The sequence below is a fragment of the Mobula hypostoma genome, chromosome 6 (assembly GCF_963921235.1).
Source record: "Mobula hypostoma chromosome 6, sMobHyp1.1, whole genome shotgun sequence".
Lineage (NCBI taxonomy): Eukaryota > Metazoa > Chordata > Chondrichthyes > Myliobatiformes > Myliobatidae > Mobula > Mobula hypostoma.
The window spans coordinates 41,746,103-41,761,165 of NC_086102.1; the positions used below are offsets into that span (position 1 = coordinate 41,746,103).

A 15,063-nucleotide genomic window follows, 5' to 3' on the forward strand; every position below is an offset into this window, starting at 1 on the left:
AACCACCTGATGACATCTGCTCCTGGCTGAAGGCTACGGTTACCTTATAAGGTAACTGGAGAATGCACCCTAGCAGGTGTTTGTAACAAGTAATTTACTTTTTTTCCTTGGACAGTATTCTGAGATCAAGGGTAACTGATATCCAAACTGTTCATATGTTATCTACTTTGACCATGAATTTGGCAGATATTTACATTAGACTGATATCATTTGTCCTTGCTGGTAGCCTCAAAGAGAGCAAACAGTACAGCAGGTATAGCTGACCATGATTGAAATAATTTCCGTGATTCATCTATCTAGGAGGAGGAGTCCTTCAAGGTTAGCTGAGGAATATAAACAGTAATTTGCTGCATCCATGACACAGAGGCAAAGCAACTAAAGTGCAACAGTTGGCTTACAACATTGACTGCATTCTTAATCAACGCGATGTCTGTTTCTGGAGACGTTTACCTTGTTACAGGAGGAAGTGGATTTCTCGGAAAAGTCATCATTAAACTTCTGATTGAAAAAGCTCATGATATCGCTGAGATCAGATTGTTTGATAAAGTGATACAAGAAGACTATGTAGAAAGTTTGCAAGGTATGTGTCATAATTTACACATTTTAATAACTATTGTTATCTCAAGTGATTTGTAACTATATTTGTTTATTGAAAATTGTGTTATGGCATCAATATGTAATTCACTGAAAAGTATGAAAACTTTATTCAATCTAATAATGGGCGATTCAACATAATAACAGGGACAGTGTGATGCAGGGTTTTGACCTGAAACATCAACAACTCCTTTTCTCCCACAAATGCTACTCAACCTGCTGAGTTCTTCCAGTCGATTGCTTGTACTTCCAAATTCCAGCACCCGCAGTCTCGTGTGGCTCTGCAGCACCAACCTTCATTGATTTGAGAATTGACTAATATAGTTCCTGGTTGGAGTTTTCTGAGGCTATCAGGAACATATGAAAACTAACCTCAGTTATTTTTTTATTCAACAACAATAAGAATGTTTCCAATGTTTTGAAGCACTGGCTAAAGTTCTTTCTTTCTGAGATTGTTTTAAGAATCTCTTGGATCCTTCTGGCACTAAATAATTATTTAGTTAAGGCCACTAGACAGAGAGTTGAATGATTTTGACTGACTGGTAACAGAAACATTTGGTTGGTATTAGTTCTGAGTTGCCTGCTCACTTGCATGGCATATAAATTGAGAGGACTATGACTCATGTGGAGTGTGGTGCTATAATGGTTTGATTAGTCGGCCGAGTTCTGTGGGACTGTTGATTGAAGGCATGAATTTTAATCCCACCCCGACAGAATCTAAATTCAAGTAGGGATAAATACCTAGAATTTAAAAAAAAACAGAAATAATTAAAGGTGATCATTAAACTGCCATTCACCTTGCAATTTGTATCTGTACTCAACATACCTTCTACACCAACACTGGCAAATCCCTCAGATCCTTCCAATTCAAACAAATTGTATGTAGGGAAATACCAGGTCCTAAAATAAACACTCTGCCAGGGCAATTAAGGCTCAAGGCTGTGACCATACTCTGGGTTGAGACTGGCTGGAATACACTACCCCCTCCCAGCTCCTCCAAGCCAGAATGCCAAAACTCGACAAGCAAGATAATTTTCCCCAACAGTTCTTTTCCTTGTCAAAGGGAACAATATCAGTGGTATTCCTTACACAATGTAGTAAGGAGCCCTCATACACATTCAGCAACCTGACCTGTTAGTCCAGTATGGAAATTCAAACACCATCCCCAGGAAAGTATCACAGGATCTCCCACCACAAGTCAGCATGCATCACTTTGCCATTCTGCAGTGCAGGGAGATACAATTTCACTTGCTGCTGATAAGTCACTGAATATTTAGAAAACACAAAAGCAACAGAACTATTAGAATTTCTCTCCAAATGCTCAATTTCCTGTGAAACGTGGGCATCTCATATCTGGAATAAAGTTGCCCAAAATATCTACCCCATCAACTCAGATTTCATATGAAATGAGTTATCCCTAAAACCAATTACATGGGAAAACGAGTAACAAAGTAACAGATTGAGACACAAGAAGCACGTAACAGATTTAAAAGACAGAAAAACCAAGTAACAGAGCCCAGGCTGTACTCCTCTTCTTTACAATTATGGATGGACTGCAAAAACTTCAAACACACAGTTAAAATCTCAGAGAAACAGCACACTTATCAAAGAACACCGAGAAGGGAAAAGCAACTGGGAGGGGCCCAACACATTCACAGAGTCTCATAAAGTCAAAGATCTCACACTCATGCGCGCGCGCGCACACACACACACACACACACACACACACACACACACACACACAAAGTAAACTGGTGCGTGTGGCATACCTGACATTGCTCTTCATTCAAATCATTCACACTGTTTACAGGGAAAAGGGATACAGGTTGAGTGACCCCCCCCCCCATCTACAACAATGAGGTGTTAACCTCTTCACCGCGCCCCCCCCCCCACCGATTCCCACTGCAGGCGAATATTAGCCATAGCTAATATTTGTAGGGAATCCTGAATGGAATGTGAGGAATTCGGCAGAGGACAAATGGAGCCCTTATCTTCAGAGGGCTTGAAGAATAACCCTTCCCCTTCCTCTCTAGCTTCCTCGGCAGTACATCCTCCACATCGCACAGAGGATGGGGGTGGGAACCCCACTTATCTGCTCCTCCCAGCATTCAGCAACACTAAAGACATTTCTTTATGGGATATGCAGGATCCCCCACTCCCCATCTGCTTATCCAACTTCCGTACTTGGCTATGTGCACCCTCTTCTACATACTCTAAACCTTGTAACATTTGGATCGCTGTACTGAAAGGATAACCAATAGCTGGTGCTGTTAAAGACAGAATTATCCCCCTTATTGGGAAAGCTGCCACATTAACCACATGTCCTATCATTCCAGAAGCTTATTCATTAAGTTACCTGATCCCACAGTGATGCATTATGCTCATGGGAAGTAAGCAGCATTTTCAGGATGTTATTGATCACGTGTTGGGGCAGTAGACTCTCTAAAGCACCCATCTCTCTATTGGATAGGCTCACTCCAATAACTCCATCGTCCCATATCCTCAATAACCATGCAGCCAAAGACTCCCCAGCCTTTTGTCTGTATCTATCCCCTAAGCCTGCTAATTCCTTAGTGGAGAATACTCTGATGTCTGTTAGGTTGAAGTTATGTGCTGACCCATCTCCCACAAGTTTTTGATCTTCCTCCTGAGAAGAGGATCACCCCACCTCATCAAAGTTTGAACCTTAACAGGGTCGGTCTGCCAACCAGCTCAGCACGCAGCGTCTAAGTGCTGTAGCTTCATTAGCTGACAAGCTAACTCTATATTCTTGTCCTCCAACTTTGCAGCCAACTTTGAGTCATCAAAAGTGATTCTCCCAGAATAATATAGTGCTGACTGAGGTTTTCCAATTCATCTTTAAGACTCGCATTTTATACCAATATCTTGCAATCGCGGCGAACAGCCTGATAGCATCCCGCTGGCTATCCTTCCTCCGGGGAAAACCCAATGATTCAAGTATGGAAACAATGTAATATCCCATTTCAATCCCAGCAAAACTGAACTGGTCTGACCAATCTACCGGCGTTCCATAACCCATCAGTAGGTTGGCAAGGCTTCGAAAGCCTGCACTGCTATCTGTCCAACCTGGGACTCTGCATCTCTCATATGGAGGGCCCACTCTTTTAAACAACCTTTCAAAGAAATGCAGTTCTGCTCAAATAGCCAGACCCTGCTCACTGCATAGAAATGTATCGATGAATCAGATTTGCAGGCCTGGCAAGTGAGATAGAAAGCAATGATTGTGAAGAAGTATTTTAATCATTCATTTACAAGCAGTAAAAATTCTACCAAGCATTCGTGTTCCCCAAGATACAGAAAGTACAAAGCTGAATCTTCAACAAACATGCTTAGCTGAAAGTATGTGCAGAACATACCTTCCCAATGGTCATGTGCACTGCTTGCCTTTAAGGAAGAGAGAAAGAACCTCCCACACACACTCTCTATATACCCAGGATATTTGAAACCTGACACCAGACACAGTTTCTAAACCAACCAATCGCAACAGAAGCATCATTCAACAATTGGAACAAGCCACTGAGCCCTCCACCCCCAGCAGGACAGTTCTTCTGCACCCTTCCCAGCTTGACAATGTCTTTCCTATAACAGGGTGACCAAAACTGGACACAAAACTCCAAGTGGGGTCTCACCGACGACTTGTATATCTGCAAAATAATGTCCCTATTTCTAAACTCAATGCCCTACCTGAAGGCCAATATCTTAGACACCTTCTTCACCACCCTGTTTACTTGTGTGGCTGCTTTCAGTGAATGGTGCACTTGTACCCCCAGGTCCCTCTGTTCCACAATGCTCATCAATGCTCTACTATTCACAGTATAGGCCCTACCCTGGTTTGACTCACCTCACACTTATCTAAATATAAACCCATTTGCACTTATTCAGTCTATCTCCATAACTGATCAAGATCTCTTTGTAATTGTTCAGTATCACCAAGAACCTAATTTAGTATCATCAGTAAGTCTGCTAATTGTGCCATGTACATTTACATTTGAATTAGTTACATAATGAATAACAAATGTCCCAAACTAACCCCTAGATAGACTGGAGAAGCTATGGTTATTATATTTACAATGGAGACACTTTAATCATTAAAAGTAGAGAGAAATTTCTCCCATTGGCTAAGGGGTCAGGAATCAGGATCATATGCAGTATTAAGGTGACTGGCAAAAGACCCAGGAGTGGCATGAGGATAGTTTTCAATATACAGCAAGCAATTGAAGTGTGACAAGGAGGGGAAAAAAAAAATCAATTTTAGCATTCAAAATGCGTAAATTTCTGGGTGATACCCTCATTGGTGGTGTCACACAAATGCTGGCAATTTGTTTCAATATGAATGTCTATTTATCCAGCACTGCAAGACCCAGAAGAGACAAACAACTATTGCACAGTCTTGGATGCCCAGGATCCTCTGCACACTACACATCACATGCACAGAGACCTGGCAAATGATTTTATATTGAGGTTCAGGATGAAACTTCAGTTTCTGTTTCTCCCGGTTACTTCAGCTCCAACCCCTGTGGAATGAACAAACTGGTAACATTTTGTTAAATCCTGGTGGAAGTATACTTGACTAACAAACGTACAACCTTGGAGACCGATGGAGGTATTTCTAAATGTTTTAAAGGCAAAATATCCAGAGGTCAGATGAACTCAATGCATTGAAAATAGCAACATATGCAAAATGCTGCAGGAACTCAGCAGGTCAGGCAGCATCTATGGAAATGAATAAACAGTTAACATTTTGGACTGAGACCCTTCTTCAGAACTGGAAAGGAAGGGGAAGACTACAAAATAAAAAGGTAGGGGGAGAAGGAGGGGGGACAGATTGAGGATTGGTTAACTAATACAAAGTAGAGAGTTAGGATACATGGGCGTTACTCTGGTTGGCAATCAGGGATCGGTGCTAGGCCTGCAGCTGTTCACAATTTACATTAATGATCTGGAAGAGGGGACCAAGTGTAGTGTATCTAAGTTTGCTGATGATACTAAATTGGGTGGAAAAAGCTAATTGTGCAGAAGATCTGGAAAGTCTGCAGAGAGATATAGATAGGTTAAGTGAGTGGGCAAGGGTCTGGCAAATGGAGTACAATGTTGGTCATCCACTTTGGAAGAAAAATGAAAGAGCAGATTATTATTTAAATGGTAAAAAACTGCAGCATGCTGCTGTGTAGAGGGACTTGGCTGTTCTGGTGCATGAATCACAAAAGGTGGATTTGCAGGTGCAGCAGGCTATCAAGAAGGCAAATGGAATGTTGGCCTTCTGTCATAGTCTGGTCCGTGAAGTGCGCGTTCCGGTTCATGGTCCAGTCCGTGGACTCCGGACTCTGGGTCTTCCGGCGGTCCGTTGTTTCAGTTGGGCTTAATCATAGGCACCTGATGCTTGTCTTGGGGCTGGGAATATAAGTGGCCCTGGGTTCGAGTGTGGTTGCCGGTTTGTCTTGTCAGTATCTCGTCCTTGCCTCCGTGGGGAAAGTCAGGCCGTCTTTGCTGTTACCCTGTGGTTGGATCTATCCCTTCCTGTCCTTGCCTCTGTTGGGTAAGTCAGGCTGTCTTTGCTGTTACCCTGAAGCTCGACTGTTCTGTTCCCTTCCCTTCCCCTTCCTTTTGGAGCCTTGCCCACAACCTTGTCAAGTTCAACCACCGGAGCGAGACCGGACCCTTGCTGTGTCAAGATAAGGAACTGTCTATCATTGATTTGGAACTGCCTCTGTGTCCATGCCTTTGCTAGGTAGGTCCGGCCATTTGCCATTACCTAGTGTTGGGAACTGTCTCTGTGTCCACGCCTTCGCTAGGTAGGTCCGGCTGTTTGCTGCTACTTAGTGTTGGGAATCATCTTGTCATACTCAGCATTCTGTGTATGAGTCCTGGCCCTACATCCTGTTCCCAAGGAGGGGTCCTGGCTCTGTGTTCCATGTTCCTGTCTCTCAAGTCCAAGGCTCTGTGTTCCCGTGCTCTAGACCAAGGCTCTGTGTTCCTGTCCTCCCCAAGACCAAGTCAAGGCTTCCGGCTTTGTGTTCCGAGGTTCCTGTCTCATAAGACCATGTCATGTCTTTGCCTAGTTCCGGAGTCCGAGCCTGAGTCAAGACTCAGGTTCGGGGTCCTTGTCCAGTCTCTGGTTCAGAGTCCAAACCCGAGCCTTGTCAAGTCCTTGCCTCGAAGAATCCAAGCCTCGTCATGTCCTTGCCTCAAGGAACCCAAGCCATGTCCAGTTCTGTAGCCACGTCAGGTTCTGGGTCCTTGTCCAGTCTCCAGCTCGGAGTCCAAGCCCAGGCTCCTAGTTCCCAGTTCATTGTCCTGGTCCCGCTTGCCTAGCCAATGTCCTAGCCCAGGTCTGTGTTCTTTTCCCAGCTCCCAGTCTGCATCCAGTCATGTCCCTAACTCAGCTTTCTAGTCAAGTCCTGTTCCTAGTACTTTATTGTCTGTGTCTTGCATTTGGGTCTGCCATCAATGCCCACCTTATGACACCTTCATTGTTAGAGGGATTGAATTTAAGAGCAGGGAGGTTATGCTGCAACTGTATAGAGTACTGGTGAGGCTGCATCTGGAGAACTGCGTGCAATTCTGGTCTCCTTACCTGAAGGAGGATATATTGGCTTTACAGGCAGTGCAGAGGAGGTTCACCAGGTTGATTCCAGAGATGATGGAGTTAGAGAATGAGGAAAGATTGAGTTGCCTGGGACTGTACTCTCTGGAATTCAGAAGAATGAGAGGAGATCTTATAGAAACATATAAAATTATGAAAGGGATAGATCACTGGTGGCCCCAGAGATTTTTTTCTTGCTGGTGCTACAGCGGGGCTGAATTATTCAGTGATGGTGCTGAGGGATGTACTGTATGGTAATGTGTATTCGCAAGGCCAGACGCGTGGCGTTCAAAAGTCAGTTTCAAGCATTATGTGCCTACTATAAATGCCTCTGTTGATTCACAAGCAACAGAATTGATAAATATAATATAGAAGTGAACTGTGACAGTGTCAACAGCATCGGAGACAACCCGGGCTACATGGAGCATAAACAAACAAACCAACAGAGCATCCGACCCACAGCGCACAACGTGAATCACACACCAATCCCGCAATCAGTGTCAAATGCGTGCTTTTCAACTGAAAAACACAACACTAACCCACAATGTCCACTGCTATTCACATTACATAGACAGACAATGCCAAAAGATACACCATTATTAAAGTCAGATAAGGCAAACAACAGATGCAAGGCTTTACCAGGAGTTGGACAAATCGTACTCTGACCATGCAATACCTCAATTAATTTGGCTACTGAACGTAAAACAAAAATCAACAGAATCACCGCTTGGAAGTCTAAGCAAAACCAGTAGGCTTAATAGCAGTAAATGTAATATTTTAGAATTTGCAGGAAACATAAGGACTATGGGGTATCCACCACAAAATAATAATTATAATCAGCATTAGTCTAGGGCCAAATTTTTAAAAAATCAACTGCACTCACCATTGATGTTTTCAAAGAAGCATAATCCGTCTGTTGTTGTGATTGGTGGCGAAAGCATCAATGATTTTCTGGATGTCAAGTGCTTTGGTCCTCTGGCTGTTTATGGCCAACAGGGCCAAGTTGCTGTTCTGAGTATCTTCACTGTTATTCCTTAGGTAGTTTTTGAGGTGTCTGAGGCAAGAGAAACTCCGTTTGCATGAGGCAGATGTCACAGGTACAGTTAATGATACGCAGATTAGTTTGTATAAATTTATAAATGCATCCTGGTAGGGTTTCATTAGAGCTAAAAATTCCACTGTGTCATTCACTGTCTGTCCTTGCTTTTGTTTTGTTTCCAGCAGATGCTGAACCTGATGTAGCTCTGCAGTCAGGTTCACTTCAGTCACTCCATAGTATTGGGCCATTGGCCAAAGACAATTCTTGTTTCGGAAGAGCTTGTGTTTGGGACTCAATGCTGAGACTCCAGTCTCAATTGAGAACCGTCTTTTCATTTCGGTCAGAAGTCTGTCTATAACCGGATAGAAACAGTGCTTGCGAAGGTCATCAGAGGATGTGACAGGAGTGCGTTCAGTTTGGGCCTCAACAACAAAATCATGTAGGCGGCGGGGTGGCTGGGCCTGTCTCCTTTCATGTGGTCTGCTCTGTATACCGGCCTTGACGCACAGGTTCCTAGCTCTTGCCTGAATTTCACTCCATGATTCCTCTCCCCGTTTTGCTGAGAGTGCATCAATAACAGACTGAGCCAAGTCCACAGTGGATGAAAGCTCCAAACTGGGAGATTGTAGCTGGTTTGGCATGAACTTGGTGACTCGGAATAAATCCTCAGAGTGAGAAGTAAAGTAAACTGCTCATCACAGTCCATTTACAGCTCTGGCCTCCGTTTTCCTCCGTGCATTTGGTTGACCCATAATATCCTTAGAGTAATTAGAAGGGCGGGGAGTGATTTCCTTATAGCCCACAAAGCTATATACTGCCATGCCCAGTGTGTATCTGACAATTTCTTCAACTCCACGGGCTGTGCAGTTGATTCCAGTTCTCTGTTTCTTCAGGAAAAAATCGTGAGCAACAGAGTTGAAAATAAGTTGTAAAGCAGCTGCACAGTTTCAAAAAACTCACCTGCCTGCTTGTGGTACATTGCTCACAACATCTACTAAAACAAAGTTAAGTCTGTGAGCATGGCAGTGTATATATAATGCCTGTGGGACCTCTTTCCTGAACCTCTCTTGTACCTCATTATTGCACCCGGACATCACTGCTGCCCCGTCATAACACTGACCTATACTCGCATTCTTATTAATAACACACTGGGTGAGTGTCTGTTCAATGCTTTTAAGAAGCGACTCTGCGTCCAACCCTTCTGCTGGAGTGAAGTGCAAGAATTCTTCAAGCACTGTTTTGTTATTCAAATACTGCACCACCACTGCTATTTGCCCCTTTTTACTCAAGTCTTTACTTTCAACCACCATGATGGCAAAATGTCCAACCTCCTTGATTTCTGCATTTATTTGACGTCTGACCATATCTGCCATAATACTCATAATTTCATTTTGGATATCGTGATGGGTGGTTTTTGCATTTCCAGGGTTGTCCTCTATTTTCTTTTTAGCTATAGTCTTATCAAACTGCCCAATTACACTGAGCAACTCAACAAAGTTTCCCCTATTGCCAGATCCATCATCCTCCCGATGTCCTCGCTGGGCAATGCCTTGGCACGCAGTATAGTGTAGAGACTCAACCACTGCTCTCATATACTCACGATTTTCTTGGACAATCTTTGCATGTCCTTTATCAAGCATATTTCCCAATCTTGAACCGTCTTGTTTTCTCAATCTGAATTCGGCCCATGCCTCCATAGCAAACTTATGAGCTGCACGTACATGGTGGGTTTTGAAAGCTGTTGTAGCTTTCCGCCAGTTGCGGTAACCGGTGACAGTGAAGGTAGACTCAGACTGGAAGCCATGTCCTCCACACAGGAAATGCCTGCATGTGAAGCAGAATGTAGCATCTTTCGTGATTGAATATTCCAGCCAAGAGTACAGGTCAAACCAGCAACGAATAAAACTCCTTTGCTGGTTGCCAAACTGTTGCGAAGGGTACTTTTTCAATGCTGGCCGATGGGGTCCTTCCTCAGGCTGCTGGCTAACATCGCTAACAGTATTCCCACCAGCACTAAGAGCAGCTTCATCCACGTTCTCTTCCAAATCCCACTCCATTTCTTGTTCCTCTACTTCGCCCTCACACCCCTTTGATGAACTGCTGTTGTCCTCATCCCCACTTACTTCTTTCTGCATGTCACTTTCAATTAAGACATGCTCAGGCTGAGACACCACCGATTTCTCTGGATGAGGTCGTTTTCTGACTAAAAATCGATCTATTTTTCATGCCAGCCAAAATAATGTACATGCCAGGCCCACGCTAGCTTGTAAAAGCACTACGTGTGTGTGTGGCATCCGTTAGTTTCGCGAGACCATGGATCTGTGCCTGGATGTATACTACCAACGCGTGAGTGAGAGTGAGTGACATCACCACCTTAAGTGATCTTAGATCAGCTTAACTGATCTGTGGACAGTAATGGCAAGACATTGACAACGACCAAATAAGCAGAAGTGTAGAGTGGATCTGACAGAGTTTATAACTTTATTGCTGCGTGGGTGCTATGGTAATTGGGGGCTCTGTTTCACTAGATCAACTGGAGAAACAAGCTGTATTCAAAACTATACAGAGAAAGCAGCTGCAATTTGTAGGTGAAGTTTCAGTTAATTTCTTGGTGGTGCTCTGGTGGTGCTAATGTAATTTCTGCTGGTGCCATAGAACCAGCAAGCACCACCTCAGTGCTGCCACTGGGATAGCTAAGATAGAGGCAGTAAAGTTGATTCCACTGGTAGGTGAGACTAGAATTGGGGGACATAGCCTCAAGATTCGGTGGAGTAGATTTAGGACTGATATGAGGAGGAACTGCTTTTCCAAGAGAGTGGTGAATCTGTGGAATTCTCTGCCCAGTGAAGCAATGGAAACTACCTCAGTAAATATATTTAAGACAAGATTGGGTAGATTTTTGCATAGTAGGGAATTAAGGGTTATGGGGAAAGGCAGGTAGGTGGAGATGAGTCCATGGACAGATCAGCCACGATCTTATTGATTGGGGGAGCAGGCTCGATGGGCCAGATGGCCTACTCCTGCTCCTATTTCTTATGACTAGCTAGAAGATGATCAGTGACGGCGGGTAGGTGGTAAAGTTAAAGGGTTGGAGAAGAAGTAATTTGATAGGAAAGGAGAGTGGACCATTAGGAGAAAGGGAAGGAGGAGGGACACTGGCGGAGGTGATAGGCAGGTGAGGAGAAGAGGTAAAGGGCTGGAGTGGGGAATAGATGAGAGAAGGAGGTGGGAAAACATTACCGTAGGAGAAATCCAGGATCAGTCTATCAGGTTGGAGACAGAATATGATCCTGAGAGGTGGACATGTTGGAATGGGAAGTTGCATGTGTGAATATGGATGTAATAAATCTAATGATATTATTTTGTTAATGAAATTTGTTTTTCAGCTTTGGTTGGAAGCAGGATTAAGTTAACGGTGTTCAAAGAAGATCTGAGGAATACGAAGTTCCTGCAGAAAGCCTGCCAAGGTGTGACCTGTGTTCTTCACACTGCTTCCTTGATTGATGTCTGGGGAAACATCAGCAAAGAAGAATTAGAAGCTGTCAATGTTGAAGGTATAACTTGAGGGGAAGGAAATTTGTTGCTAGGTTCTTAGTAATAATGGTAAATGCCAGTACTTCCTTTGTTGTTCCAAACAAAATATTCCCAGTTTCAATATACTGTAACTGAATTTTCAAGATGTTGATGGGACAGTATTGTTAATATGGCAGGCTGGTACAAAAAGTTGAGGCACAGTGATCCAATACAACACAACAAATTGGATGTCAATTGGTTTGATAATTGCAAGTGGAGGGTTCCATTTGTGTTTGGAAGTCTGTGGCCAGCAGTGTACCACAGGTATTGTATTAAGGTCCTTGTTATTTAGATCGTAAGTTATAGGAGCAGAATTAGACTATTTAGCTCATTGAGTCAGCTCCACCATTGAAGATCCATTTCCCTCTCAGCCCCAATCTCCTGCCTTCTCCCCATATACTTTCATGTCCTGACTCATCAAGAACCTATCAATCTCTGCCTTAAATATACCCGATGACCGAACTAATTCTGATTAAAGTCACTGATAATACCCAATATGATTGAATAAAGGTCGTCTTTCCCTGTATTTTCATTGATTTAGTGTTTTGACTATTATTGATTGATTGATGATGGTTTCTGTCTCTAATCTGCTCTGAATGATTTTTGTTTTATTTAATTTGGAAGGAAGCTACCATTTATTAGAAGCCTGCATTCAGCAGAATGTGAAGAGCTTCATCTACACTAGCAGTATAGAAGTGGTGGGGCCCAATGAAAGAGGTCAACCTCTCTGTAACGGTGATGAAGACACAAACTACGATAGCCATCTGAAATTTCTGTACAGCAAAACAAAATACAGAGCAGAGCAAATAATCCTAAAAGCAAATGGATCCCCCCTTTCGAGTGGTGAGCGGATAGTTACATCTGCTCTGAGACCCACGTACATCTATGGAGAAAACAGTCGGTTCATTCTGCAAAATTTGGATGAAGGAATCACCAACGGAAAGGTTCTGCCGAGAAAATCCAGTAAGGAAGCTCTTGTGAATCCAGTGTATGTAGGCAATGTGGCTTGGGCTCATATTTTATTGGCCAGAGCCATGAAAGAAGAAGACAAGAGGAAAATTGTTGGTGGCAAGTTTTATTACGTCACAGATGACACCCCACACACGAGTTACTCAGATTTTAACTACGAGTTGATGAGCTTTTTGGGGTTTGCAATTCAATCAAAATTTAACATGCCTCTGCTGCTCATGTACTTTGTTGCCTACGTAGCAGAGATACTGGTGTTTTTATTTGGGCCTTTCGGTAAATATGCTCCCAAAGTAAACCGACAGCTCATTACAGTGTTTAACACAAAATTCACCTTTATCAGCCACAAAGCACGGAATGATTTTGACTACACCCCACTTTACAGTTGGGAAGTAGCTAAAGAAAGGACCACTGCCTGGTTGGCTTCAGTAGTACAGGAGCGAAGAGATATTTTAAATAAAAAGTAACACTTACAGAGATACAAAACATACAAGTCTAAATGTTAGGGCATAGAAGTTTGAAGTTCTGAGTGGTTATTCAGGTTAATGTCTTCATAAATAAAATTTTGTTTTGTGTATAACAGTTAAAGGCTGGGTACTCATCTTTTGCCTCACCTCTTAGCAACAAGTCTACAGTGCTTAATCTCTGCAGTGAATTCTCTGCCACAGGAAACAGTTGAGGCTAGTTCATTGGCTATATTTAAGAGGGAGTTAGATATGGCCCTTGTGGCTAAAGGGATCGGGGGGTATGGAGGGAAGGTTGGTACAGGGTTCTGAGTTGGATGATCAGCCATGATCATACTGAATGGCGGTGCAGGCTCGAAGGGCCGAATGGCCTACTCCTGCACCTATTTTCTATGTTTCTATGTTATACACAGGACAAAAATTTATTTATGAAGACGTTATCCTGATTAACCGCTCAGAACTTCAAACTTCTATCCCCTATGGCCATTATATTTACTTCCTTGTTCGCTGGCGCACTGAGAGAAATTAGTACCATACGAAATAGTTGTTTGACAGTATCTTCCAAACCCTTAACCAGTAATGCCTAGAAGGACAAAGACAACACGCAAATGTGGTGCTTCTAAATCACATAAAATTTACATAAAATTCAGAAAATTCTAAATTTACAACTGGGGATGCCATTTTGTGACCTTGTGTCTGCTAGTTAAAAAAAAAATCTGTCTATTCAAGTCCCACATCTCAGTCTTTCATCTTCAATATTCTGAGTTAAACTCTTAAAACTCACCACAATTGAAGAGATTGCTTACCATCACATATTCAATGGACGCTAGCGATGCGCAGTAAACATCACTCTTGCTGGGAATGTGCACATCCCAGCAGTGAATAGCAAAATAAAAATCTTGTATATAAGAGTTAAAAATACACAACAATTTTAACAATAATGAACTCGCCTATGCATTATAATGAAAGCAGAATTTCCTTTATAAATTTAATATTTACATTCTTCCACAAATAACTAATGTAGCATATTAAAAATAAGTTACTTTCAGAAAAAGTATTAAGTTTGCCTTATCTAAGTAAGCTTGGGTGAGATTGGAGATTTCTAACCTAGTTGCATTTATTCTGCTTGATATGTCACCCTTTGTATGTCCCATAAAGACCTATAATTTTTTTTATTATTGCCATAGATGACCTGTAGAATTGAAGTCCATCTTGTTAATCTTTCTGAGAATAATTGTAGCAATGCAACTCCCAGCTCTGAGAAGAAGCTTGGATTCGATGGAGCTGGATGACGAGATTGACTCAGGATCGGTGAATTGAGCTCCAACTGGTGCTCATTTGACTGTTTAATTGTAACAAACATCTGATAGCTCTGGAGGAGGAAAGGCCCCATAATCTGTGCAGACAGTTAAACATATGGATCTCCTATCTAAAATCAGAAAGATTTTCAAAGAATGCTTTTTTCTTGTAGCTGTCATTTCATATTTATGTATCTTATAATTATGAATAAACTGAATACAACAAAAACGTTGGAATTTCTGGCAATTGTAAAATTCACAATGGAAAATAAAATAGTCAAATATGAATTCACAGTGCAATATTTAAGTAAAGACAGATTTTCTTTGCTCATTTCCTTACATGTGCAAGATGAATAAAAGTTTTCAAGTGAGCTCCAAAATCATACACTAAATTAATAATGAAAACAGAAAATGCTGGGGATGACTCAGCTGATGAGATTGCATTACTGGAGAAAGGAATAAACTTATTGTTTCAGTCAAAAACACTTTATCAGAATGATAGATTGATCCAACATTGTCCCACCT

General features: G+C 42.4%; 1 protein-coding gene across 2 annotated transcripts; it reads left to right on the forward strand.

The window, feature by feature from the left end:
* Nucleotides 1-343: 343 nt before the first annotated feature.
* hsd3b1 (hydroxy-delta-5-steroid dehydrogenase, 3 beta- and steroid delta-isomerase 1) lies at nt 344-14,838 on the forward strand. 2 transcript variants are annotated; one of them, XM_063050676.1, is made up of 4 exons: nt 344-580; nt 11,624-11,791; nt 12,435-12,773; nt 14,428-14,838. In XM_063050676.1, exons 1-4 carry the CDS (start codon nt 427-429, stop codon nt 14,436-14,438), a joined length of 672 nt encoding a protein of 223 aa, XP_062906746.1. In that variant the 5' UTR covers nt 344-426; the 3' UTR covers nt 14,439-14,838. The 2 variants fall into 2 exon arrangements, with proteins under 2 accessions (XP_062906746.1, XP_062906745.1); XM_063050675.1 differs by having other exon boundaries at nt 12,435-14,837.
* The last annotated feature ends 225 nt before the right edge of the window (nt 14,839-15,063 follow it).

Bases quoted from the DNA above. Each gene is read 5' to 3' on its own strand.
- hsd3b1 (XM_063050675.1), top strand. From the start codon at position 427: ATGTCTGTTTCTGGAGACGTTTACCTTGTTACAGGAGGAAGTGGATTT. The intron at 581-11,623 runs GTATGTGTCATA...TTTGTTTTTCAG, and splicing joins CTATGTAGAAAGTTTGCAAG to CTTTGGTTGGAAGCAGGATT. The intron at 11,792-12,434 runs GTATAACTTGAG...TTAATTTGGAAG, and splicing joins AGAAGCTGTCAATGTTGAAG to GAAGCTACCATTTATTAGAA.